Source organism: Bufo bufo, chromosome 4, assembly GCF_905171765.1.
Source record: "Bufo bufo chromosome 4, aBufBuf1.1, whole genome shotgun sequence".
In the NCBI taxonomy this organism is placed as follows: Eukaryota; Metazoa; Chordata; class Amphibia; order Anura; family Bufonidae; genus Bufo; species Bufo bufo.
The window spans coordinates 306,392,117-306,419,275 of NC_053392.1; the positions used below are offsets into that span (position 1 = coordinate 306,392,117).

Below are 27,159 nucleotides of genomic sequence, written 5' to 3' on the forward strand. Positions count from 1 at the left end.
ATCGCCGCGTCCGTAAGAACCTGCTCTATAAAAATATCACATGACCTAACCCCTCAGGTGAACACCGTAAAAAAAATTAAAAAAAACGGTGTAAAAAAGGCAATTTTTTGTCACCTTACATCACAAAAAGTGTAATAGCAAGCGATCAAAAAGTCATACGCACCACAAAATAGTGCTAATAAAACCGTCATCTCATCCCGAAAAAAATTAGCTCCTACACAAAACAGTTGCCAAAAAAATAAATAAAACTATGGCTTTCAGAATGTAGAGACTAAAGAATAATTTTTTTTTAAAAAGCTTTGTTATGTAGAACTGAAACAAATAACCAAAAAAAGTTGTCATATTTGGTATTGTCGCGTCCGTGAAAACCTGCTGTATAAAAATACCACATGATTTAAAGGGTTTCTACCACCAGAAATACTGTTATGTAGCTGACTAACATTAGCGATTCGCTAATGTCAGCACTACATAACAGTATGTTTCTAACATTAGTCCCTGCAGCCGTTTTTGTTAAAAAAGCACTTTTATTATATGCTAATGAGCCTCTAGGTGCTATGTGGGCATAAAATCAGCACCTAGAGGCTCCGTTCACTCATGCTTTATCCCGCCCAGGTCCAGTGTTCTGCCCGCCCAGCTCCTCTTGATTGATGCCACTGTTCCCTGCATCGTTGGCGAAATCCCGGGCCTGCGCCGTTCACTTCTGTCTTCGGCGCAGGCGCAGTGACTGAAGGCCGCTCTCCTGATGCCGGCTTCCTCACTGTGATGTAGTCGGCGCAGGCGCAGTGAGGAGTCCGGCACCAGGATCGCATCATTCACTCACTGCGCATGCGCCGAAGACAGAAGTGAATGGTGCAGGCGCGGGATTTCGTCAACGATGCGGTGGACCGTGCCATCAATCATAAGGAGCTGGGCGGGCAGAACAGGGGACCTGGGCGGCATAAAGCGTGAGTGGACGGAACCTCTAGGTGCTGATTTTACGCACACGTAGCACCTAGAGGCCCATTAGCATATAATAAAAGTGCTTTTTTTACAAAAACGGCTGCAGGGACTAATGTTAGAAACATACTGTTATGTAGTGCTGACATTAGCGCATCGCTAATGTCAGTCAGCTACATAATGGTATTTCTGGTGGTAGAAACCCTTTAACCTGTCAGATGAATGTTGTAAATAACAAAAAATAAAAACAGTGCCAAAACAGCTATTTCTTGTTACCTTGCCTCACAAAAAGTGTAATATAGAGTAACCAAAAATCATATGTACCCTAAACTAGTACCAACAAAACTGCCACCTTATCCCGTAGTTTCCAAAATAGGGTCACTTTTTTGGAGTTTCTAATCTAGGGGTGCATGAGGGGGGCTTCAAATGGGACATGGTGTCAAAAAAACTATCCAGCAAAATCTGCCTTCCAAAAACCGTATAGCATTCCTTTCCTTCTGCGCCCTGCCTTGTGACCGTACAGCAGTTTACGACCACATATGGGGTGTTTCTGTAAAAATATTGAGTTTTGTTTGGCTGTTAACCCTTGCTTTGTAACTGAAAAAAAAAAATGAATTCAAATGAAAAATCTGCAAAAAAAGTGAAATTTTGAAATGTTATCTCTATTTTCCATTAATTCTTGTGGAACACCTAAAGGGTTAATAAAGTTTGTAATATCAGTTTTAAATACCTTGAGGGGTGTAGTTTGTAAAATGGGGTAGTTTTTGGGTGGTTTCTATTATGTAAGCCTCACAAAGTGACTTCAGGCCTGAACTGGTCCGGAAAGTGGGTTTTAGAAATTTTCTGAAAAATTTCAAGATTTGCTTCTAAACTTCTATGCCTTGTAATATCCCCAAAAAATAAAATGGCATTCCCAAAATGATCCAAACATGAAGTAGACATATGGGTAATGTAAAATAATAACTATTTTTGGAGGTATTACTATCTGTTATAAAAGTAGAGAAATTGAAATTTGGAAATTTGCTAATTTTTCCAAATTTTTGGTAAATTTTCTATTTTTTATTAATAAAAATGATTTTTTTTTACTCCATTGTACCACTGTCATGAAGTACAATATGTGACGGAAAAAAACTATCTCAGACTGGCCTGGATAAATAAAAGCGTTTTAAAGTTATTCACACATAAAGTGACATGGTCAGATTTGCAAAAAATGGCCTGGTCCTTAAGGTGAAATATGGCTGTGTCCTTAAAGGGGTATTCTCATCTTAATGATCATTGTTAAATCTGTTAATGATTTAACAGTGATCATTTTTCTAAATATATTTAATTAACTAATTCCCACCCCTTAGAAGAAAATAAACATATACTTACCTGACTGTTGTCTTCCGTCTCCCCTGGTTACGGCCACCGCTCTTCTCAGGAATCGCGGTGGCCGCGCTTGCGCAGACGACTTCTCTTCTCCCGGACGGCCGCGCGCAGTCCCGAAAGTGCACGCCGAGGCCGCGCATGCGCTATGGTAATTTCTTCCTGGCCAGTATAGTATAATTGACAGGAAGAAGTCACCAGGGCGCATGCGCGGCCTCGGCGTGCGCGTTCAGTCCAGCGCGCAGCCCGGCCGGGAGAAGACTTCAATCAAGATGGAGCCCGCCCCCTGCCGAGTGCCGAAACCAGGAAGTGGACAGCGCGCCAGGAGCAGGTAAGTATGAAACGGCGTGATGATAATACCCCTTTAAGAGGTTAAGGCCCCCATACGGCCAACAACAATCTCTCCTGATTTCTCCATACATATACTGTATATGTTCAGTTCGTCTGAACATGTATTTGTTTTCAATGGGGAGAGAGGAGAAAGCTACTGCCAGACACCTCTGTTGGAGGCTTATCTCCTGGGAGAAAATATTTACTTCTCCCATTCCATCTTTTCTTAATATCATCTGTCGGGGCAGACATTAGACTGTCAGCCAAATTCTCTGTTGTATAGGCAGGTTTGGCCAACAATACACTAATGTGTATGGGGGCCTTTAGAATAGAAACACCGATCAGCTCCCTGAAGAGGCTCTGGCTCCTGGGAAAGCACTGTGGCCTCTTCAGTCTTTACATGGCTGTGTACCCGGGAACACTGAACACTTGGTAGTGGCTTTTCTGGATCAGACAGCTCTGTCCCATGCACTAAAGCTTTATTCATGACAAATGATAAATAGTATGCTCACCCTGTCTGTAGTAGCAAATTCAAATAAGAATTGCTATATGCTAATTTATAAAGTTTCTTGTCCTCAGGTTGGCTTTGATGGGATATCTGAACAAGGAAGGATTTTTCATCATAATCCTAATAAAATCAAAAAGTTTTGTTGACGAATCTGAGTTAAAACATGTGACAGATAGCAAAAACAACATGTGAATAGCCCCATGGATTTTAATTTTGGTTCTTAAAAAAAAGCCATTTTACATTGTCATGTGAGTGTAGCCTTAATGGCTGCCATAAAAAGGCGTATTGGCGGTTAATATTTAACCACCTCAGCCCCCAGTGCTTAAACACCCTGAAAGACCAGGCCACTTTTTACACTTCTGACCTACACTACTTTCACCGTTTATTGCTCGGTCATGCAACTTACCACCCAAATGAATTTTACCTCCTTTTCTTCTCACTAATAGAGCTTTCATTTGGTGGTATTTCATTGCTGCTGACATTTTTACTTTTTTTGTTATTAATCGAAATTTAACGATTTTTTTGCAAAAAAATGACATTTTTCACTTTCAGTTGTAAAATTTTGCAAAAAAAACGACATCCATATATAAATTTTGCTCTAAATTTATTGTTCTACTTTGATAAAAAAAAATGTTTGGGTAAAAAAAAAATGGTTTGGGTAAAAGTTATAGCGTTTACAAACTATGGTACAAAAATGTGAATTTCCGCTTTTTGAAGCAGCTCTGACTTTCTGAGCACCTGTCATGTTTCCTGAGGTTCTAGAATGGCCAGACAGTACAAACACCCCACAAATGACCCCATTTCGGAAAGTAGACACCCTAAGGTATTCACTGATGGGCATAGTGAGTTCATAGAACTTTTTATTTTTTGTCACAAGTTAGTGGAAAATTATGATTTTTTTTTTTATTTCTTACAAAGTCTCATATTCCACTAACTTGTGACAAAAAATAAAAACTTCCATGAACTCACTATGCCCATCAGCGAATACCTTGGGGTGTCTTCTTTCCAAAATGGGGTCACTTGTGGGGTAGTTATACTGCCCTGGCATTCTAGGGGCCCAAATGTGTGGTAAGGAGTTTGAAATCAAATTATGTAAAAAATGGCTGGTGAAATCCGAAAGGTGCTCTTTGGAATGTGGGCCCCTTTGCCCACCTAGGCTGCAAAAAAGTGTCACACATGTGGTATCTCCGTATTCAGGAGAAGTTGGGGAATGTGTTTTGGGGTGTCATTTTACATATACCCATGCTGGGTGAGATAAATATCTTGGCAAAAGACAACTTTTCCCATTTTTTTATACAAAGTTGGCATTTGACCAAGATATTTCTCTCACCCAGCATGGGTATATGCAAAATGACACCCCAAAACACATTCCCCAACTTCTCCTGAATACGGAGATACCACATGTGTGACACTTTTTTGCAGCCTAGGTGGGCAAAGGGGCCCAAATTCCTTTTAGGAGGGCATTTTTAGACATTTGGATACCAGACTTCTTCTCGCGCTTTGGGGCCCCTAAAATGCCAGGGCAGTATAAATACCCCACATGTGACCCCATTTTGGAAAGAAGACACCCCAAGGTATTCAATGAGGGGCATGGCGAGTTCATAGAAAAAAAAAAATTTGGGCACAAGTTAGCGGAAATTGATTTTTTTGATTTTTTTCTCACAAAGTCTCCCTTTCCGCTAACTTGGGACAAAAATTTCAATCTTTCATGGACTCAATATGCCCCTCACGGAATACCTTGGGGTGTCTTCTTTCCAAAATGGTGTTATTTGTGGGGTGTTTGTACTGCCCTGGCATTTGAGGGTCTCCGCAATCATTACATGTATGCCCAGCATTAGGAGTTTTTGCTATTCTCCTTATATTGAGCATACGCGTAATGATTTTTTTTTTTTCCGTTCAGCCTCTGGGCTGAAAGAAAAAAATTTACGGCAAAGATTTATTCATTCGCATCGATCAATGTGGATGAAAAAATCTCTGCCAAAAAAAGAAAAAGGAGGGGAAAGGCGTCTGCCAGGACATAGGAGCTCCGCCCAACATCCATACCCACTTAGCTCGTATGCCCTGGCAAACCAGATTTCTCCATTCACATCAATCGATGTGGATGAATAAATCATTGCCGGGATTTTTTTTTTTATATATACAAAGTGTTTGCCAAAGTATATGAACACCGCCACCTCCTCAGCTCATATGCCTCGGCAAACGTATCTTTTACTGCAGAGGAGAAATCTCGTCTTGCAGCGCCGCTAACACCGACTTGCGTGTAATCTGACAGCAGCGCAATGCTTCTGTCCGAATGCACATCAGTGCTGCAGCTAGTCGATCGGTTGGTCCACCTGGAAGGTAAAAAAAACAAAACAAAAAAGAAAAAACCAGGCCGCAACACAATAACTTTATTAACTTTTGAACAGAACATATAAACTTTTTTTAACTGAACGTTAACTTTTATACTTACCGGTATTTTTTTTTTGTTTAGTTTTTTTTACCTTCATAGAACAAACCTCTCCTTCCCCATGGGACAATGTGCAAAGCGCAAATCGCCCAAAGATGTGGCGAAGTACGTTATGCACTTTATCCCAGGTGAAAGGAGAGGTTTGCAGCAGCTGTGAGTAAAAGGGCCCTAATAGCCCTGTGTGCCTGTCCTGTGAGATGCGATCCCTATGCTAAGTGTACCTGTGTGTGGTACTTCCAGAAACACTCCAAAGCATAGGGCAGGGTGGTCAGGACAGTCAGGACAGAAATAGCGGGTGTCACGCCTTATTCCACTCCTGCTACAGACACGACATCTTTTTCGGGGTGACGGTTGGGTTGAGGTACCAGGAACGACACTGGGGAAATGTCGCTCGTGTAGACGGCTAACTACACTGGTGGATGGGGCCACGGAACCTCCTGGATAAAGGAGGTTCTCAATGATCTCTTCCTGGAATTTGAGGAAGGATCCTGTTCTCCCAGCCTTACTGTAGAGAACAAAACTATTGTACAGAGCCAATTGAATTAAATATACAGACACCTTCTTATACCAGCGTCTGGTGCACCGGGAAACTAAATACGGAGACAACATCTGGTCATTGAAGTCCACCCCTCCCATGAGCAAATTATAGTCGTGGACTGAGAGGGGCTTTTCAATGACACGGGTTGCTCGCTCAATTTGGATTGTCGTGTCTGCGTGAATGGAGGAGAGCATGTAAACGTCACGCTTGTCTCTCCATTTCACCGCGAGCAGTTCTTCGTTACACAAGGCAGCCCTCTCCCCCTTGCAAGACGGGTGGTTACAAGCCGTTGGGGGAAGCCCACGCGACTAGTTCACGCGGTGCCACAGGCGCAAATCCGTTCTAGAAACAAATGCCTAAAGAGGGCCACACTTGTGTAGAAATTGTCCACATAAAGTTGGTACCCCTTGCCGAATAAGGGTGACACCAAGTCCCAGACTGTCTTCCCACTGCTCCCCAGGTAGTCAGGGCAACCGACCGGCTCCAGGGTCTGATCTTTTCCCTCATAGATCCGAAATTTGTGGGTATAGCCTGTGGCCCTTTCACAGAGCTTATACAATTTGACCCCATACCGGGCACGCTTGCTTGGGATGTATTGTTTGAAGCCAAGGCGCCCGGTAAAATGTATTAGGGACTCGTCTACGCAGATGTTTTGCTCGGGGGTATACAAATCTGCAAATTTCTGGTTGAAATGGTCTATGAGGGGCCGAATTTTGTGGAGCCGGTCAAAAGCTGGGTGGCCTCTGGGACGGGAGGTGGTGTTGTCGCTAAAGTGCAGGAAACGCAGGATGGTCTCAAAACGTGCCCTGGACATAGCAGCAGAGAACATGGGCATGTGATGAATTGGGTTCGTGGACCAATATGACCGCAATTCATGCTTTTTAGTTAGACCCATGTTGAGGAGAAGGCCCAGAAAAATTTTAATTTCGGAAACTTGGACTGGTTTACACCGGAAAGGCTGGGCATAATAGCTTCCCGGGTTGGCGGATATAAATTGTGTGGCATACCGGTTTGTCTCTGCCACGACTAAGTCCAAGAGCTCCGCAGTCAAGAACAGCTCAAAAAATCCCAGGGCCGAACCGATCTGAGCCGTCTCAACCCGAACTCCAGACTGGGCGGTGAAAGGGGGAACTAATGGTGCGGCTGAAGTTGGTGACTGCCAATCAGGGTTTGCCAGCACCTCAGGGATTCTAGGGGCTCTACGGGCCTGTCTGTGCGGTGGCTGCGACGGGGTAACTACTGCACGTGCCACCGTACCAGCTTCAACTGCCCTTCTGGTGCTCGCCACGTCACCATGTTGTACGGCAGTGCTGGTACTAGGTCCAGGGAGGGCTGCGCTGCTGGTGTATGCCTCACCACGTGATCCGGCAGCGCCAGCCCCACTCTGCTGCTCTTGAAGCGGATCCTGCACAACCTGTGGTCTAGCGACACGGGGCCTGGTACGCCTGGTGCTATCAGGGACCTCCTCGTCCGAACTTTGGGTCAGAGAGCCACTGCTTTCTACAGGTTCATATTCTGACCCGCTAGATTCGTCAGATGAGGGTTCCCATTCCTCATCCGACTGGGTCAGAATCCTGTAGGCCTCTTCAGAAGAATACCCCCTGTTTGACATTTTGGACTACTAAATTTAGGGGTATTCCCTGAGACTACCCAAGAAAAAAAGCAAGCCTGTCTTACAAAGGGGAGGCTAGAGAAGTACCGGAGGCCACTGCGGTTGATAAAAAATATCAAAACTGATTTTTTTATCGCCGCAGTGCTTGTAAAGTGAATGTGCAGTGATCAAAAAATATATTTTTTTTGTCACTGCGGTGGGGCGGGCGTGGGTGAACGCACGTGTGGGCGACCGATCAGGCCTGATAGGGCAAACACTGCGTTTTGGGTGGAGGGTGAGCTAAGGTGACACTAATACTATTATAGATCTGACCGTGATCAGTTTTGATCACTTACAGATACTATAAAAGTACAAATGCTGATTAGCGATACGCTAAACAGCGAATAAGTGACTGCGGTGCGGTGGGCTGGGCGCTAACTGATCCCTAAACTACCTAACCAAGGGGCCTAAACTATCCTAAAACCTATCAGTCAATACCAGTGAAAAAAAAAAGTGACAGTTTACACTGATCACTTTTTTTCCTTTCACTAGTGATTGACAGGGGCGATCAAAGGGGTGATCAAAGGGTTAATTGGGGTGCAGGGGGTGATCTGGGGCTAAGGTGTAGTGTTGGTGCTACTCACTGTGAAAGTCTGCTCCTCTGCTGGATCCAACCGACGAAAAGGACCAGCAGAGGAGCAGACAAGCCATATAACAGATCTTATTTACTAATATGATCTGTTATATGACTTGTGATTGGATTTTTTGAAAATCGCCAGCCTGCCAGCCAATGATCATTGCTGGCAGGCTGGTGACAAACTTGTCCTTTAACTTTTGCCGGCCCGCGATGCGCATGCGCGGGCCGGCTTTGAGCGAAATTTCGCGTCTCGCGAGATGACGCGTATATGCGTGACTCTGCGCAGCGCTGCCACCTCCGGAACGCGAATCTGCTTTAGGCGGTCCGGAGGTGGTTAAAGAGGACCTTTCACCGGTCCTGACAATAAACTGGCACTGTTGGACATGTTGAAGAGATGTCCTTGCGCTTATTTTTTTAGTTTGTAACTAGCAAAATTGGTGCCTAAAGGCTGCCTTATTTTTAATTGGGGCACTTTTTTTTTTTTAACTAAAGAAACACTACTGGGGGCATTTTATATACAGGGGCACTACTTGGGGTATTTTTTTTATACAGGGTGGCACTATTAGGGGTATTTTATATACAGAAGGTACTGTAGGGCGCTTAATATATACAGGAGCCTTGTGGTGGGCCTTATATCGGGCACTACAGGAGGGCCATTATAGATATTGAGAGCACTGTAGGGGTTGAGATGCTAAAAATAAAAAAAAATGAAATTCATCCTTTTTCATGGTCTTTTTTAACGGCCATGAAAAATGGATGCAGAACTGCCATTAAGAACGGACAGAGGACCTGAAAATGGATGCACACATGGATGCAGAATGGCCATGAAAATTGGACAGTGAATCTGTCATTTCAATGGATCCGCCAAAAAACGGAACGTACTCTGTATGTCTACCGTTTCTGTATTTCCGTTTTCCTTTCCGTTCAAAGATAGAACATGTTCTATTATTGTCCACATAACTGACAAGGATAGTACTGTTATATCAGGGGCCAGCTGTTCCATTCCGCAAAAAACGGAATGCACATGGACGTCATCCATACTTTTTGCGGATCCGTTTTTTGCGGACTGCAAAATACTGAAAAAGCCATATGGTCGTGTGCAAGAGGCCTTACTGTCGTGTGAATGTAGCCTAAGGGGCGGCCCATTATAAGCGCTGCATGGGTCTCCCTCTGCAGTGCCACCCTCTGCAAGCCTCCTGTGCAGTGGAGAGTGGGGCTTTGCTCCCGCATGAGAGCCGAGTTCCTGCTCTACCAACCCAGACAGAGGCGCCAATCTGGGCTGTTTAACCCCTAAGATGCCACAGACAATAGCACCCACAGCATGTAAGCAGTTACATAGTCATCAGACTCCTATCCACAAGTCAACCTGTCAGCATTTTCAGTTGACAGACAGATATGCTTATCTGTTATAATGCCACCAGCAACACTAATTACCCGTTCAGACAAAACGCTGGCGGCCGGGCATGCCAGCACCTCCAAGGCGTAGAGCGCCAGTTCGTGCAACGTGTCTAGCTTGGACACCAAGTAGTTGTAAGGCACTGAGGGATCATTGAGGACGCTGACACGGTCTGCTATGTACTCCTTCATAGTGTTGAGCGCGAATATTCGAATATCGAATTTTTTTCGCGAATATCGGCACTTCGCTAATTCGCGAATATTTCGAATATAGTGATATAAATTTGATATTTCGAATATTCGTTATTTTTTTTATTTTTTTTTTACATTGTTATATTTTTTTCTTTCCTACTTTCCTAAAGTTGTTCTTACCTGTCCTTTGGATTCCTGGCTTCCTGGCTGCTCCAGTCAGTGCCCGTTACCGCTTCTGCCGACTTCCGTGCTCATGGAGCGTCCCCATCACCATGGGAACGTCTCCATATACTAGAATGTACTGTCGGATTTGAGAATTACGTGAAAAATCGCAATTCGATTATTTCAAGTTATAATAATCGAATTTTGATTTTAACTTAATTCTAGCGTAATATGGAATATAGGAGTGCTAAGTTAAAATCGAAATTTGATTATTAGAACTTGAATTAATCGAATTGCGATTTCAACTTGGACCTTGTTTACTATGGTTGGCTTGGTAGAATTAGCGAATATGACGAATGTATTCGTCATATTCCACAAAACGAATATAACGAATGTATTCGTCATATTCCACAAAACGAAGATAACGAAGTATTCTGCATCTTCGTTTTAGCTACCTATTCATCAACTTCGCTAATTCTAGCAATCATATAGGAAAGTTTACTATAGAGACAGCTAAGTTTAATTCGCTATGCGATTATATGACTGCTTTTTAAAAAAAAAAAATAGAATAATTATAATACCTGATAATTATTATAATTATTCTATTTATAAAAAAAAAGTAATATAATCGCATAGCGAATTAAACTTAGCTGTCTCTATAGTAAACTTTCCTATATGATTGCTAGAATTAGCGAAGTTGATGAATAGGTAGCTAAAACGAAGATGCAGAATACTTCGTTATCTTCGTTTTGTGGAATATGACGAATACATTCGTTATATTCGTTTTGTGGAATATGACGAATACATTCGTCATATTCGCTAATTCTACCAAGCCAACCATAGTAAACCAGGTCCAAGTTGAAATCGCAATTCGATTAATTCAAGTTCTAATAATCAAATTTCGATTTTAACTTAGCACTCCTATATTCCATATTAGGCTAGAATTAAGTTAAAATCGAAATTCGATTATTATAACTTGAAATAATCGAATTGCGATTTTTCACGTAATTCTCAAATCCGACAGTACATTCTAGTATATGGAGACGTTCCCATGGTGATGGGGACGCTCCATGAGCACGGAAGTCGGCAGAAGCGGCAACGGGCACTGACTGGAGCAGCCAGGAAGCCAGGAATCCAAAGGACAGGTAAGAACAACTTTAGGGAAGTCGGAAAGAAAAAAATATAACAATAAAAAAAAAAAATTCAAGTTATAATAATCGAATTTCGATTTTAACTTAGCACTGCTATATTCCATATTAAGCTAGAATTAATGAATATGGAATATAGCAGTGCTAAGTTAAAATCGAAATTCGATTATTATAACTTGAATTAATCGCATTGCTTTTTCAATAGGAGAGTAGCCTATAAGTTAAAATCGCAATACGCGATTATTTAAATCGCATATTAATCGCGATAACAAGAATAATGACGAATATTCGATTTCGACGAATATAAAACGAATATTCTATCGAATATTCGCAAATTTCGTCGAAATCGAATATGGCACCTGCCGCTCATCACTACTCCTTCACCATTTTCCGAAACTTTTCCCTCCTTGTGACACTAGACAGCGCATCAGGGTGAGGGTGCTGGCGGGGTGTCATGAAACTGTCCCAGGCCTTGGAGAGTGTTGCCCTGCCTCTGTTGGAACTGCTGTGTGTTCCCCTTGTCTCCCCTCATCGGTTGCCCAAGGAAGTACGTACTCTGCCGTCAGCGTTGTCAGATGGAAATTTTTGGACCAATTTTTCAACAAGGACCTTCTGATATTGCACGGTTTTGCTCGTCCTCTACACCTGAGGAATGAGAGATGAGAAGTTCTCTTTGTAGCGGGGGTCGAGAAGGGTGAACAACCAGTAATCCGTGTTGTCTAATATGCATATATCGCGCGGGTAACGGGAAAGGCAGCCTAACATGATGTTAGCCATGTGTGCCAGAGTACCAACAGGCAAGACTTCGCTGTCTTCATCAGTAGGATCACTCTCAATCTCCTCATCCTCTTCGTATTCTTCTGCCCACCCACGCTGAACAGATGGAATTAAACTTCCATGGGTACTACCCTCTGTAGCGGAGGCAACTTTCTCCTGCTCCTCCTCCTCTTCATCGTCCAATTCGCGCTGAGAAGATGGACGGAGGGTGGTCTGGCTATCACATTGTGTAATGTCTTCTTCCCCCGTTTCCACCTCTTCCACATGCAAATTATCGTCCTTAATTGTGAGCAGTGAGCATTTGAGTAGACACAGAAGTGCGATAATAGCGTTATCGCCGCTCACCATCTGTGTTGATTCCTCAACATTTCTTAAAACCTCACAGAGGTCAGACATCCATGCCCACTCCTCGCTTCTGATTAGCGGAAGCTGACTGGAAATGCGACAACCATGTTGCAGCTGGTATTCCACTACTGCCCTCTGCTGCTCACAAAGCCTGGCCAACATGTGGAAAGTTGAGTTCCAGGGCGTGCTCACGTCGCTGAACAGCTGGTGAGCTGGCAAGTTAAAGCACTGCTGCAGCGTTGACAGACCGCCTGAAGCTGTCGATGACTTGCGGAAATGTGCACACACGCCACGCACCTTCACCAGTAGCTCAGGCAAATTGGGGTAGGTTTTGAGAAACCACTGAACCACTAAGTTTAAGATGTGGGCTAGGCATGGGATGTGTGTGAGCTTGCCGAGCTCCAAAGCCGCCACCAAATTACAGCCATTATCACACACAACTATGCCTGGTTGTAGGTTGAGTGGCGAGAGCCATAGCTCAGTCTGGTCTCTTATCCCCTGCAACAGTTCTGCGGTGGTGTGCTGTTTGTCCCCTAAGCATATCAGCTTCAGCACGGCCTGTTGCTGCTTCCCCACTGCAGTGCTACACTGCTTCCCGCTACCGGCTGATGGCTGACTGGTACTACACGCGGATAATTCGGAGGTGGAAGTGGAGGAGGAGGATGAGAAGTGGGGGTTGGAGCCACTAACTTAGGTGCTGGCGGAAACCATGATGGAATTAGGGCCCGCAATCCTCGGCGTCGGTAGCACCTGTGCCATCCCAGGGTACGACTCGCTCCCGGTTTTCACAATGTTCACCCAGTGTGCCGTCAGAGAAATGTAACGTCCCTGGCCAAAATCACTTCTCCATGTGTCTGTGGTTAAGTGGACCTTCCCAGTAACTGTGTTGGTCAGGACACGTGTGACGTTTCGGGACACATGTTGGTGTAAGACGGGCATGGCACACCTTGAAAAATTGTGGTGGCTGGGGACAGAGTACCGCGGGACGGCTGCTAACATCAGGCTACGGAAGGCCTCAGAGTACACAATCCTAAATGGCAACATTTCCAGGGCCAGTATTTTTAAAAGTTGCGCATTTAGTGCTATGGCCTGTGGGTGGGTGGCTGGGTATTTGCGCTTGCGTTCAAATACCTGGGGTAATGACATTTGGCCGCTGCTTTGGGACAGGGAAGTGGATGTGGTTGCTGATGGTGTTTGCAAAGGTGCAGGGCCGGAGGCATCCTCGCCTGCGCCTTCGACAGGCGATTGGCCAGCACGTACTATAGGGGAAGAGGAGGCAGTGGTGTGACCCGCAGACACAGATTGTGGACCCAGGCGTTCATCCCACTTATTACGGTGCTTGGATACCATGTGGCGGATCATGCTGGTGGTGGTGAGGTTGCTAGTGTTCACGCCTCGGCTTATTTTGGTGTGGCATAGGTTGCAAACTACTATTCTTTTGTCGTCCGCACTTTCCTCAAAAAAGCGGCATACTGCTAAACACCTACTCCATGGCAAGGGAGATTTACGCAAGGGGGTGCTCCGTGGAACAGTTGCGGGCCGGTTTGGTGTAGCCTGCCTTCTCCTTTTTGCCACCCCACTGCCTCTTCCAGCCTGTTGCAGTGCTGCAGATCCTTCCCCCTCTGTACTGCTCTCCTCGCTCGGCTTTCCACCTCCCCAGGTTGGGTCACTGACCTCATCGTCCACCACGTCCTCTCCCACTTCCTCATTCTGATCATCCTCTTGATTTGTTGACCTAACCACAACCTCAGTGATTGACAACTGTGTCTCATCCTCTTCATCAACCTCTTGAGACATTAATTGCGGTTGACTCATTGGCAACTGTGTCTTATCATCATCCACCTCATTAAACACTAATTGCCGTTCCCCACCGTCATGTTGTTATGACTGTGGATGCTCAAGAGGTTGGGAATCAGGGCACAAGATCTCATGTCCCTCTTCAAGCGTGCTTGGCGAGAGGGCCAAATCAAGTAATGGCGATGAAAAGAGCTCTTCGAAGTTTCCGAGTGTTGGATAACTTGTTTGGCCAGACTCTCCATGGTGGGAGGAAGGAGGATCAGAGAGAGGATTCTGTTGACCAGACTCTTGGCTACTGAGACTGGACTTGGTGGAAGACAGGGTGGTGCTTAACCGACTGGAAGCATTATCTGCTGCAATCAGACCGACCACCTGGTCGCATTGGTCTGACTTCAAGAGTTTTGTCCGGTGACGCCCTGCAAACTGAGACATGAAGATAGGTACCATGTATGACTGTTTTTCTTGTGCTCTGGCAGCAGGCACAGTTTCAACGCGCCCAGGGCCACGGCCTCTGCATGAACCAACAGCATCACAGCCTTTTCCCAGTCTCTTACCGCTCGCCTTCTTCATATTAAATGTTATATGCACGCTTGACACACAAGATGTGGCACGGATGTCACAGTTCACAGCAAGCACAGTATATGGAAAAATTACGTAAAAGTATGGAAAAAGGAAAATTTATTTCACTTATATTTTTTCTATCTCTGGCCCTGACACACAGAAGGTATTGGACAGATGTCACAAGTCACTACAGACACCCTCTATAGAAAAAGTAGTGAAAATGAAGGAAAAAATATACTAGTTTTCACTTATATTTTTTCTATCTCTGGCCCTGACACACAGAAGGTATTGGACAGATGTCACAAGTCACTGCAGACACCCTCTATAGAAAAAGTATTGAACATGATGGAAACAAAAAAATGTATGACTATATTATATTGCTGCCAGCCTGCCACCACACACAAATAGTCCTTAAAAGGACTTTTGGGTCTTTGAAATGTTTTTCAACTAAATAGATTGCGATCACACTCCCTACACTTTCTGTCCTTTTCGAAGTGCAGCTCTCTCTGACAACAAATGAGCCAAACATGCGTCATCTGGTGCTATATAGCACCTGATGACGTGTTCCAGCCAGCCAATCACTGTAATGGCAGTAGCCAACATGGCTACTGGCATTACAGTGAGGGCAGTATTTACCTGCACGTTTATTCAACACACCAAAAATTAGCACCAAACACATGTATATATAAACATGAAAGAGTCTTTATTTAACATACATTAAATTAACATGTATAAAAAAATACTTTATAAAAACAGCAGCAAGGAAGGGGGAAACCTTCAGTGAGGAAAAAACAACCCTAGAGGAGGCTGAGGGGTCAACACACAAGGATATATACATGGTCACCACCCATCTTGAAAAGTTTCCCCCCTCACATATACTAATGTGCCACAAACAGGAAGTTAATATCACCAACCATTCCCATTTTATTAAGGTGTATCCATATAAATGGCCCACCCTGTAGATTGCGGCGAGAGGCCACACACAAGCAAGCAAGTAAGACAATAGAAGCCATCAGACATAAAAATCCAAAAATAAGGCATAAACAGACCTATGTGTGGAAAAGATAAGCAAATAACTACCCAAGAATGCGTGTGGAACCCTTAGCCGCCTCCTCCCGACATAGTTTCGCCAGTAACACCTGGCTTCTTCCGGGGATGAGAAACGATTACACAAACTCCTCTTTTTATAGCGTCTTATAATCAAATAAAGTAAAATTGGTACCAGATGTGTCCTGGAACAATGCTTTCCAATCAGGCATCGCATATCAAATCATGTGATTAAGAGGAGGGCCAAACAGGCAAAGAGGTATAGGACCTGGCATTAAGCGGCGATGATGCACTGATCACAAGGGGTACATGTGACCAATACATCGGTCTGACATCACCCAGGTCCTTAAACCATTATGAGTACCAGAGCATCATAGTTATAGTTATAAAGATTTATAGAGAAAACAAGGCTATATGGACATCGCATCATTTATAAAGGGGTAGCAGGACAACTATAGATACAGCCAATAAATACACATATGTAAATGTTATATACACATATGACCGCAAGTTCCAAACCATAATAAAATAGCACACTGAGTAATAAAATTGCAGACACATAGAGCACCTATAATCAGCGTTTAGATGCCACATCACCTGATCCTAGAGGGCAAAGAGAGGCCACTAGTAAAGAAAGAAATAATTAATTATTATTATAGTGCAAGAGAAGTGATAGATGTGAATAGGGTGCACCGTGAAAAAGAAGGGAAATTAAAGGAAAATAAATTTTTTTTGCCCTGTACAGGAGAAAAAAGTATAAATATTATCTGCCAATATCATCCTGTATATAGCACACATATAGAGCAAATATAAGTTACAATGTGTGATCTATCATATTCAGAAGCATAATCAATACAAAAATACTTGAACCTATAATACACTCTGTGCAAACGATGCAAAAACGTTATATATTTATAATTGTGCAAATTAATAAAAAATATTGATGAATAAATCATTTACATATAGTGACATATCAATATATAGTGTTAAAAACAAATAGTTCATATATTATATTCTAAAAAAACGTATAACCGTTGAAAGTGACGTGTAAGCAGCCGCGAAACGTGCGGGAAGGAGACTCAAGCATGGCGCTCGAGCACATGCGGTACTCGGTCGAGTACCGCCATGTGCCGAGCATAGCGATGCTCGAGCCGAACAGCAGTTCGGCCGAGCATGCTCACTCAACACTAATAAAAATAAAATCTGCTCCACATATTTGGTATCACCATGTCCGTAATAACTCACACTACACAATTATCATGTAATTTAACCCGTTTTTACTTATTTGCAAAAAATAACAATATAAAGTTCCCCAAACTTATACTACTGAAAATTACAAGTTGTCCCAGAGATATCAAGCCCTCACACAGCTCCGTAGAAAGAAAAGTTTGGCCACTAAGGGGTTAAAAACACACACAAAAAATATTTAAATGTCGTACAGACCCCGAGAATGAAAGTAACTGGTCTGTTTTATCAGAAAGGCCTTAAAAACAAAACCCATAAACTATGGTGGAATTGTATTTTTTTTCAGCTTCCCAGCTTGGAATTTTCTTCTGTTGGAAGATTGCACACACCCGATGCCCTTATTTTCAACTGATTATCCTGATGATTTTTTTTTTTTGGACCATTTCCCTTGCCTTGTTCAGCAAGCCAGACCAAGGGGATGGTAGCATCAGGTGCAGATACGTTTACTTAAAGGGTTTCTGTCATCAGAAAAATCATTATATATCTGGCTGACATTAGCGATGTGCTAATGTCAGCAGAACATAACTGTATGATTTTTATCTCCCTGCCTGCCGCCGTTCCCTCAAAATAAAGACTTGTATAATATGCTAATGAGCCTCTCTAGGTGCTAGTGGGGTGTTGCTGCAGCACCTAGAGGCTCAGTCTTCTCACCCTTTGGCACGTCCATGTCCAGTTGATTGACGTCCATAGTTCTCCTCTGTGCCCGTAAAAACCTGCGCATGCGCTGTCCCGTTTAGTATTCGGCGCAGGCGCAGTGAGTGAAGGACACACCTGCTGCCGGCTAAACATTTTCACATTTTTCTTGTAGATTTTCCATTTTATCTATTTTTTTTTTCTGTAAAATAGCGAGAGTTAACAGCAAAACAAACCTAAATATTGATTAACTTTATTCTGTAGTTTACAGAAACACCCCATATGAGGTCACAAACTGCTGTATGGTCACACCACAGGGCTTGGAATGGAAGGCTTACCATATGGCTTTTGAAGGCCAAATTTCACAGGAATAATGTCACGAGGGTATCGAGAACCACGCCTGACTCCGTTATACCCGGGGTCAGGAAGTCGCAGCGGTTGGCTGCACGCTCTATTTAAGATAGGGCTGTTTTCCTTAGGGTAGCTTTCTGGGTTTGCTTTGCAAACCCTTTTGGCTCACTCAGGGATCCGTAGCTCCTTCTCCTCAGCTGTTCCTTGTCCAGCACTCCCAGACCTCCTTATATTCCTCTCTCACACTTCTCTGGTTGCCAGAGATAGAGCTTCCTGTCTGGACATCTATTCTGACCTTCTGGAGCTGTGTTGCTGCGTTCTCTGGTAGTTGGTCCAGAACGCTACCCTCCGGATCCCTGTTGGACCTTTTTGGTCTATTGTGGTCGCCCACCTGGGTGTATGTGTTTGTCTGTTTTGTCTGTCCTCTCCCTGGTGTTTCCCTCTTAGTGATAGTGGTGCGGACTAGCGATCCCACCGGCCCGTTCACTATCTAGGGCTCATATTAGGGAAAGCCAGGGTTTAGGCACGTGATCGCCGCACGGGTGAGGAACCCGTCTAGGGACGTCAGGGCAGTCAGGTGCCAGCCGCAAGGTGAGTTAGGGGTCACCACCTTTCCCTCTCCCTTGGGCAGGGCTTTCCCTGTTTTCCTCCCTGTGCATGACGCCGGTCATTACAAATAATTTTCAAGAGCTATGTCGAATTCAAAGAGACCCTGAGGCCCTCCTACAATGAAAACCCCAAAATTGACCCCATTTCAGAAACTATACTCCCTAAGGAAATTTTCAAGTTGTTTTCGTGAGCACTTTGGCCCAACAGGCATTTCATAGAATTTAAAAACACTGTGAAAATGAGAAATTAAATTTTTTAGCAGAAAATGTTACTTTAGTTGCACATTTTTCTATTTCACAAGGGGCAACAAGAGAAAAGGCACCCCACAATTTGTTCCCTGTTTTCTCCAGAATGCAGTAACACCCCATATGTGGTCGTAAAATGCTGTATGAGAACACAGCAAAGCTCCGAAGCGAAGGCGTGCCATTTGGCTTTTGGAGGGCAGATTTCACAAGAATAATTTTCAGCGGCCATGTATGTATATTCATCTAGGGATATAATGAGAATTTTTAGGTTTTTGTAATTGTTGAACATCCAAATTACTAAATTAAAGGGACATGTTAAAGAAATGAATAAATAAATTTAGCACTCAAGAGAAGTGTGGTAGATGCGGAAGCATTCTTTAATGCACAGTCTGGGGTGGGGACTCTGAATAACACTGAAATTACTGTTTTATAATAAAAAAAAAGCTACCTTACACAATGGGAGTGATGGGGGATATCAAAAGGAGATTGAGGGGTTAACTTTTTTTTTTTTACTTGAGGGGGCAGAAAAGCTACACAGGCTCTGCTCTTCTCTCTACTTTGACAAGCTGTGAGGAGATCGGAGCCTGTAACCGGCTTCTTTGTCGGCCTTTAACTATTTACCGCTCTGATTGGCTAGTCTGAGCAGACTAGCCAATCAGAACGATCGCTGGCAAGGGACCACTCTGATTGGTCCCTTGCCGGCATCACCGGAATGTCCACTGTCTGCGACAGCGAGGCGCTGTGACACTTCTGCATGTCATAGCATTGCTGAACGATTTGGGAGTAACTGTATGCCCAGGTGTGCTAAGTTACTGCTCACCTGGGTGTACAGTTATGCCCTGGCGCGCAAAGGGGGTTAAGTAATAAAACAAAATCAAAACTATACAAATTTGGTATTGCCGAAATCGTACCGAACCAGAGAATGACATTTTTTTTTTTCGCACACAGTGGACATTGTAATATCAAAACCCAAAAAACCTTGGTGGAATTTTTTATTTTTTTTTCAGTTTTACCCCACAAAGATTTTTTCCCCATTTACCAATACAAGACATGGTAAATTAAATTGTGTCATTAACCTGTTGGGTTAATGACACACGTCATGATGTCCGATCACTGCCGTACGGCGGGCGGTGATTGGAACTGGGTGCCTGCTGAAATCAATCAGCATGCACCCTGGGACAATGTGTGGGGGGGTCCTGTGACCCCCCCGTATCAGCGATCGTGACAAACCATAGTTCAATTCAGACCTGCGGTTTGCTGCGTTTCCGGGTTATAACCGGTTATAACCCGGAACAGGATGGTGATCGGTGGTGTGATAATACACCCTCTTAGGATCGCTTCTCATTGGCTGCAGGGCGGGCGGGAGGTTTGTTACTGAAGCTCTGCTCTCCTCCTCCTTTCTGTGTCCAGGAGAGAGGAGCAGCGTGTGACCCTAGACCCCCCAGGGGTGCTGCAGCTTGCCCCCCCCACACACACATTTTTTTGGGCGCAAGCAGTTTTATTTATTTTTGCCGTACGCTGACTGTGGCCGGTACTCTTAGCGTCCGGCCACTGTTAGCGCATCGCCCACCCCACCATTGATCAGCTTCAGACGGCTGATCAGTGAGTTTGAATCTTTTTTATATTTTTTTCTGTTAGGTTTAGGGATAAGTACGCGAACACCCGTGCCCCCACACACGCACACTAAATAAAGTTTTCCACGCATGCACACACACTCCCCTATGGCCCGCCGGATGTTCTCGACCGAGGAGGCCCCCACTTTCCTTTTGTCATCCGCGTCCTCATCATCTAGCGATGATGATGAGCCCCCAAGGCGGCGGAGCTAGTGGACCGCCATGCCAAGGTCCCTGTGGCCCACACTAGTACGAGCAGCTCTGGGGCTCGTACTAGTTTTCCGGGCCACCAGATAAGTCCACCTCAGCCCCCTACCGGTGAACTTGCATGGTGTACCCCAGAGGATTTTGAGCCTGTGATTCCTGATTTTGTTGGCCAACCAGGGATCCAGATTCCCACAGTGGGCTTCACTGAATATGACTATTTTTGTCTTTTTTTCAGTGACCTCTTTGTGAATCTGATGGTGGAGCAAACGAACTTGTACGCCCAACAGTTCAATGCTCAGCATCCAGGCTCCTTTTTGGCTAGGGCCGGTGGCTAGACTCCGGTCAGTGCAGCCGAGATGAGGACGTTATGGGGCCTCGTGCTGCACATGGGCTTAGTCAAAAAACCCAGTGTCAGGCTGTACTGGAGTGGGGACGTCCTCTACCAGACCCCACTTTACAGTATTGCCATGACACGTTCCCATTTTGAGGCCATTCGGAAATGTCTGCATTATGCAGATAATGCAGCATGTCCTGCCATTCCCCCCCCCCCCCCCCCCCCTCGCCCTTCAAGGTGATCCTGCCTATGACCTCCTGTACAAAATCAGGCCGGTCATCGATCACTTTGGGCCCAATTTTTAGAGGCCTATGTACCCGGAAGGGAGGTCGCAGTTGATGAGTCTCTCGTTGCTTTCAAGGGGAGACTAATTTTCCACCAGTATGTTCCCTGTAAGCAGACGAGGTATGGCGTGAAGCTGTACAAACTTTGTGAGAGTACCTCAGGGTACACTTACAAGTTTTGTGTGTACGAGGAGCGAGATTCCCGTATTGAACCCCCAGAATGTCCCCTCACTCTGGGTTTTAGCGGGAAACTTGTGTGGGACCTTATGCACCCACTGATAGATAAGGATTACCACCTGTACATGGATAACTTTTATACTAGTACCCCCTTGTTCCAGTCCCTCACCGCCAGATCCACTTCCGCTTGTGGGACCTTGCGGAAAAATAAACGCGGCCTCCCTATCCACCCCCTCCAGGTACCTATCCCCAGGGGTGAGACCCGTGCCCTTACCAGTGGAAACCTATTGCTGGTCAGATATAAGGACAAGAGGGATGTCCTTGTACTGTCCACAATTCACGGTAACGGCATCACCCCTGTCCCTGTGCGAGGTACTGACGCAACGGTCCTCAAGCCCTATTGTATCGTCGACTACAATCGGTATATGGGAGGAGTTGATCTCTCTGATCAAGTCCTCAAAGCCATATAACGCCATGCGCAAAACCCGGGCATGGTACAAAAAAGTTGCGGTCTATTTGGTACAGGTTGCCTTGTACAACTCTTTTCTGCTGTCCCAGAGCGCTGGCAACACAGGGAAATTCCTTTAGTTCTATGAGGCAGTCCTCAAGGCCCTGATCTTTTCTGACTGGGAAAGAGCAGGCCGGAGTACCCCGGGACCTGGAGGCGCACGGATCGTCCCTGGCCAACACTTTCCAGGTGTGGTCCCCCATACTGGAAAGAAGCCCAAAAAAGGTGCAGAGTGTGTCACAGGAGGTGGATACGGAAGGACACCACTACTCAGTGTGACACGTGCCCCGATCATCCGGGCCTCTGCATCATTGGTTGCTTCAGGGTGTACCACACTTCCATGGAGTACTAAACTTTTAATCCTCTTCGCCAATTTTAATTCCATTTAGCCACTTGCAATCGGAAAAAAACTATGGTTCTTAGACTTGAGACACTAAAAAAAATATTTTTTTTTCAAAAATATTATTTTGTAAAACTAAAATAAATTTTTAAAAATATATTCGGTATCGCCGCGTCCATCTGAATCTGCTCTATAAAAATACCCCATGAACTAACCCCTCAGATGAACACGGTCAAAAAAATTAAATAAAAACGGTGCCAAAACAGCTATTTTTTGGCAAATTTTTCATTTTAAATCAGTTTTTTTCCAGTAACAAATCAAGGGTTAACAGCCAAACAAAACTTAATATTTATTACTCTGATTCTGCAGTTTACAGATACACCCCATATGTGGTTGTAAACTGCTGTATGACCGAACGGCAGGGCGCAGAAGGAAAGGAACGCCATATGGTTTCTGAAAGGCATATTTTGATGGCCTTTTTTTGGCACCATGTTCCATTTGAATAACCCCTGATGCACCCCTAGAATAGAAACTCCCTAAAAGTGACCCCATCTAAAAAACTACACCCTCAAGGTATTCAAAACTGATTTTACAAATTAAAAAATTTGCCAAAAAATCGAAATTCTGAAAATTTATCTGCATTTGCCATTAACTCTTGTGGAACACCTAAAGTGTTAACGACGTTTGTAAAATCAGTTTTGAATACCTTGAGGAGTTTAGTTTCTGGAATGGGGTAATAGTTGGGTGGTTTCTATTATGTAAGCCTCACAAAGTGACTTCAGACCTGAACTAGTCCTTAAAAAGTGGGTGTCTGAAAAATTTCAAGATTTGCTTCTAAACTTCTAAGCCTTGTAACATCCCCAAAAAATAAAATTGCATTCCCAAAATGATCCAAACATAGTGTAGACATATGGGGAATGTAAAGTAATAACTATTTTTGGAGGGATTACTATGTATTATAGAAGTAGAGAAATTAAAACTTGGAATTTGCAAATTTTTCCCAAATTTGTTTTATAAATAAAAATGTTTTTTTTTTTTTTTACTCCATTTTACCAGTGTCATGAAGTACATTGTGTGACGAAAAAACAATCTCAGAATGGCCGGAATAAGAAAAGTGTTTTAAAGTTATTCACACATAAAGTGACACTGGTCAGATTTGCAAAAAATGACCTGGTCCTTAAGGTGAAAATGAGCCCGGTCCACAAGGGGTTAAAAAAATGCATCTTGTCCCGCAAAAAATAAGCCTATGTGAACAGAAAATTTTAAAAGTTATGGCTATTATGTGGGGACTGGGGAGAAAAAATGAAAAATGGCCCTGTCTTTAAAGGGTTAAATTAAAGCACCAAATAAAATCAATGGCATAAAATCCATACAGATTTAATAAAAGTTGATCATTATAAAGTGTTACTTTGGTTTTGCTTCTTATAATGTGTATTTTTTTTCCTAGGGTCAACAGATTTTGGGAATGTGACATATGAAGTTCCTGGAATTCATCCCTATTTTTTCATTGGTTCGGATGCCCTTAATCACACTGCAGAATATACTGAAGCTGCGGGTAAGCACTTAAAGGAGTTGCCTTACTTCAGCAAATGGCATTTATTACGTAGAGAAAGTTAATACAAGGCACTTACTAATGTATTGTGATTGTCCATATTGCTTCCTTTGCTTGCTTGATTAATTTTCCATCACATTATAGGCTACATTCACACATCAGTGAAAAACAGTGTTGTGACGGACCTTTTTGTAACAGCCGTCACACAGCCGTTTTTAGAACAAATTGAAGTCAATGGCGCTATTCACATGGCTTTTTTTTTTAACAAACAGTAAATAGCGATGTTCAAAAATAGAACATGTTCTAATGTTGGATTGTTTTTAACGACAGGAGTGCAACTGTCTAACTGCTGTTAAAAATGGGTACACTGGTGCAATATGGCTTTTTAGGGGTAAAATAATTACTCACCTCATCCACTTGCACGCTTAGTGCTAGTCGCTCCTCTCTTGATTCTGAAGGACCTGCTGAAGGATCTGCGCTCAAGGTGATGACGTGATCATGCTAGGAGAACGTGGTGATGTCATCATTCTTGAGTGCAGGTCCTTCAGCATTAAGAGAGGAGAAACTGCCTCTGATCGTGCAAGTGGATGGGCAAGTGACCGGGACCATGGTACAACACATAAGCTGGTGCTTTTTCCTATTGTGTGCAAGCACGACCCCCAATGATGGATTTCAGGGTGGTTGTAACCTCGGAAACAAGCGTTATATAATCTGATGGAAAAATCAATCCAGTCACTAAAAGAAGCAATATGGACAATCACAAAACATTAGTAAGTGCCTTGCATTAACTTCCTCTATATAATAAATACTATTTGCTAAAGTTAGACAACCCGAATGGGACGCCTCATTTTTTTCTCTTATTCTAAGGTCTACATGTGTCCTCATGTTTTTTCCGTTGATTTGTATCATTGGCCCCAGGTGCTAAGATCCCCAATGGTCATTAGAATTGGTACACTTATTTTTTCTAGCAACTGGTGCAGGTTTCTGCACCAAATCCCAACTGATTACAACTTTTGATTTCTACCACAAGCACCAGAAAAAACAATGGATGGAGCAGGAAAAAACTCAGTCCACTGTGTAGTGAACGTGCTGGATTACTGCAGCTCAGCTCCCAGTCACTAAAATGGAATAGGTCTTCAATATCAAGAACTGGGACACCCAGTTTAAGTGAAATGTATATGTTGCCTTCTTATAGGGGTGGTCCAGTCTTGGAGCAGACAACCTCTGGGTTCCTTTGACACTGAATATAAAAACTCCTATTTACCTGTCTGTGGCCCAATGCTGCTGCGTTTTTTGGGTGCTTCCATTCCTTATAGGACCTGGAAGCAGCTTGGTCCCATGACCAATCACAGATATCAACAGTCACAGCAGTTAGAACGGTACATCACTGCTGTATAGTAGCATTCCAACTGCTGAGGCCTGTAAGTAGCTGCAGTGGTCAAGGGACCAAGCCACTTCCTGGTCCTGGGAGAACAAGAAGTGGCTGTGAACAGGGCAATAGTGGAACTTTAGACAGGTGAGTGTAGTTTTCAGTGTTCTGGGGCTCAGGTTGTCAACTCCAAGGCTCAATAATGTGTTAAAAGGGGTATTTCAGTTTTGCAACTTTCAGCATCGATTGACAGGAAACAACATATTATCACTTACTGATAGTGATTGTTTATCTTTCATACCCGTTTTCATAGTGGTCAAGCACTATTTTCCACTGTGTTGGTTCTCTATCCCAATTATACCATGTCTACAAGACAAAGGCTTGGCAAGATTTGTAAGTTTCTACCCTGTAGACACAACATTATCAATGACCTTGCCTCTCTGGATGGTGTTCTGCTCATTCTCCTGGTCCCTGCCCTGTAGAGGTGATGTCAGAAATGATGCTGTGTCATAGGTGAGGATTTTTCCAGCAGAGCTACAAGCAGGCTTAAATCCGGAGCTGCCATAAAGAATTTCAGGGCTCCATAATGGCAAACTATGTGCCCCACCCCCATTTTTATGTACGCTGTTTAGGAATCACCATAAATAATATGTTCACTATATTGTAGGGGTTATTATAATTACAATGATACCAAATGCAATAATTATTATAAAAAGCAGTAATACTATGTCATACAAAAATCCCTTTACAGCAAAGCTTTTCTATAGAGTAGAGGGTAAGACAGCTGTTTACTTTTCAGAAATCTCATTGAGACCTGTAAAATAATCTTTATAGAAAAGGTTATCGCAGAAAAATAAAGGGCATCATTTATCATTTTAAGGGATTCTCCGGGAATTAAGAAAATTAAAATATGTAAATATTACTGTATTATAAATAAATTCCCAAATACCCTTCATTACTTTTAATGGCTCATTTTCTCTGGGAAGCAATCATTAGGAGAAATAAAATGGCTGCCGTCCTATTAGTACATGCAAAACCTGTCCTAATCACACAGGAGGACAAGATACTTCAGAACACTGAGCTAAAGAGCTGCGTCATCCTCCTCTCTGCTCTGCTTGTCAGGGATAATGGTCCTCAATACGGTTTAATATGATCTTCAGCTGAATCTCTGTGGTAGTACTAGTCTATACTAGTAGGACGGCGGCCATTTTATTTCTCCTAATGATTGCTCCCCAGACAAAATGAGCCATAATAACAAATGAAAGATATTTGGGAATATATTTATAATAAAGTAATATTTAGGTATTTTCATTTTCCTTATTCCCGGAGGACCCCTTTAAGTTTGTTTTTTGAACATGTTAAGGTAGAGATTTGAACCCTGCTTTAAGTCTGGCTTTGCTTTGTGTGCCTGCACGCATATGTGGCGTGAGTGTAATGTGGTCTACACCGTTAGGTGGAAAAGTAGACTAGGGGCTTGCCTGGCCTAGTTTGCGCCTTTTTTGCAACTTTTGCAAAAGTCGCACATAGTAAATGAGCCAGAGTAAACTCACTTTTAGATCTTAAACATAGGCCACTGTGAAAATCTGTGAGGATCACAAAATGTCGCAAAATATCACAGTTGCCATGACTTGCTACTTTTTTACACCACAAAACTGACATATATGATTTCATAAATGACCCCCAGAATTTTTACTTACCAGCTTTTTTCTTTTATAGTAAAAGTTAAAATTTTCTGCAAAGTTATCGTTGCAAAATTTTTTTGTAAAGTTTCTGTAACATACTTCGTATGAAATATCACAAAACAGTATTTTCGATCCCTGTAACCATAAGAACTCATGCGATATAGTGAATACATTACTTTTAGTAATTTGTAAATGGTGCAATTTTTCCCTTTCATTTCAGTAATATACTATT

The 27,159-nt window shown here is 43.4% G+C and overlaps 1 protein-coding gene across 1 annotated transcript in view; it reads left to right on the forward strand.

Annotated features, from left to right (window-relative positions):
- The window catches only part of LOC120998183 (peptidase M20 domain-containing protein 2-like), a 111,065-nt gene that overhangs the window by 82,711 nt on the left and 1,195 nt on the right, over positions 1 to 27,159 (forward strand). Inside the window, exon 6 of the mRNA XM_040428755.1 lies at positions 23,772 to 23,879. Within this exon, the coding sequence (XP_040284689.1) occupies positions 23,772 to 23,879 (108 nt within the window). The remainder of the gene's footprint in view (positions 1 to 23,771; positions 23,880 to 27,159) is intronic.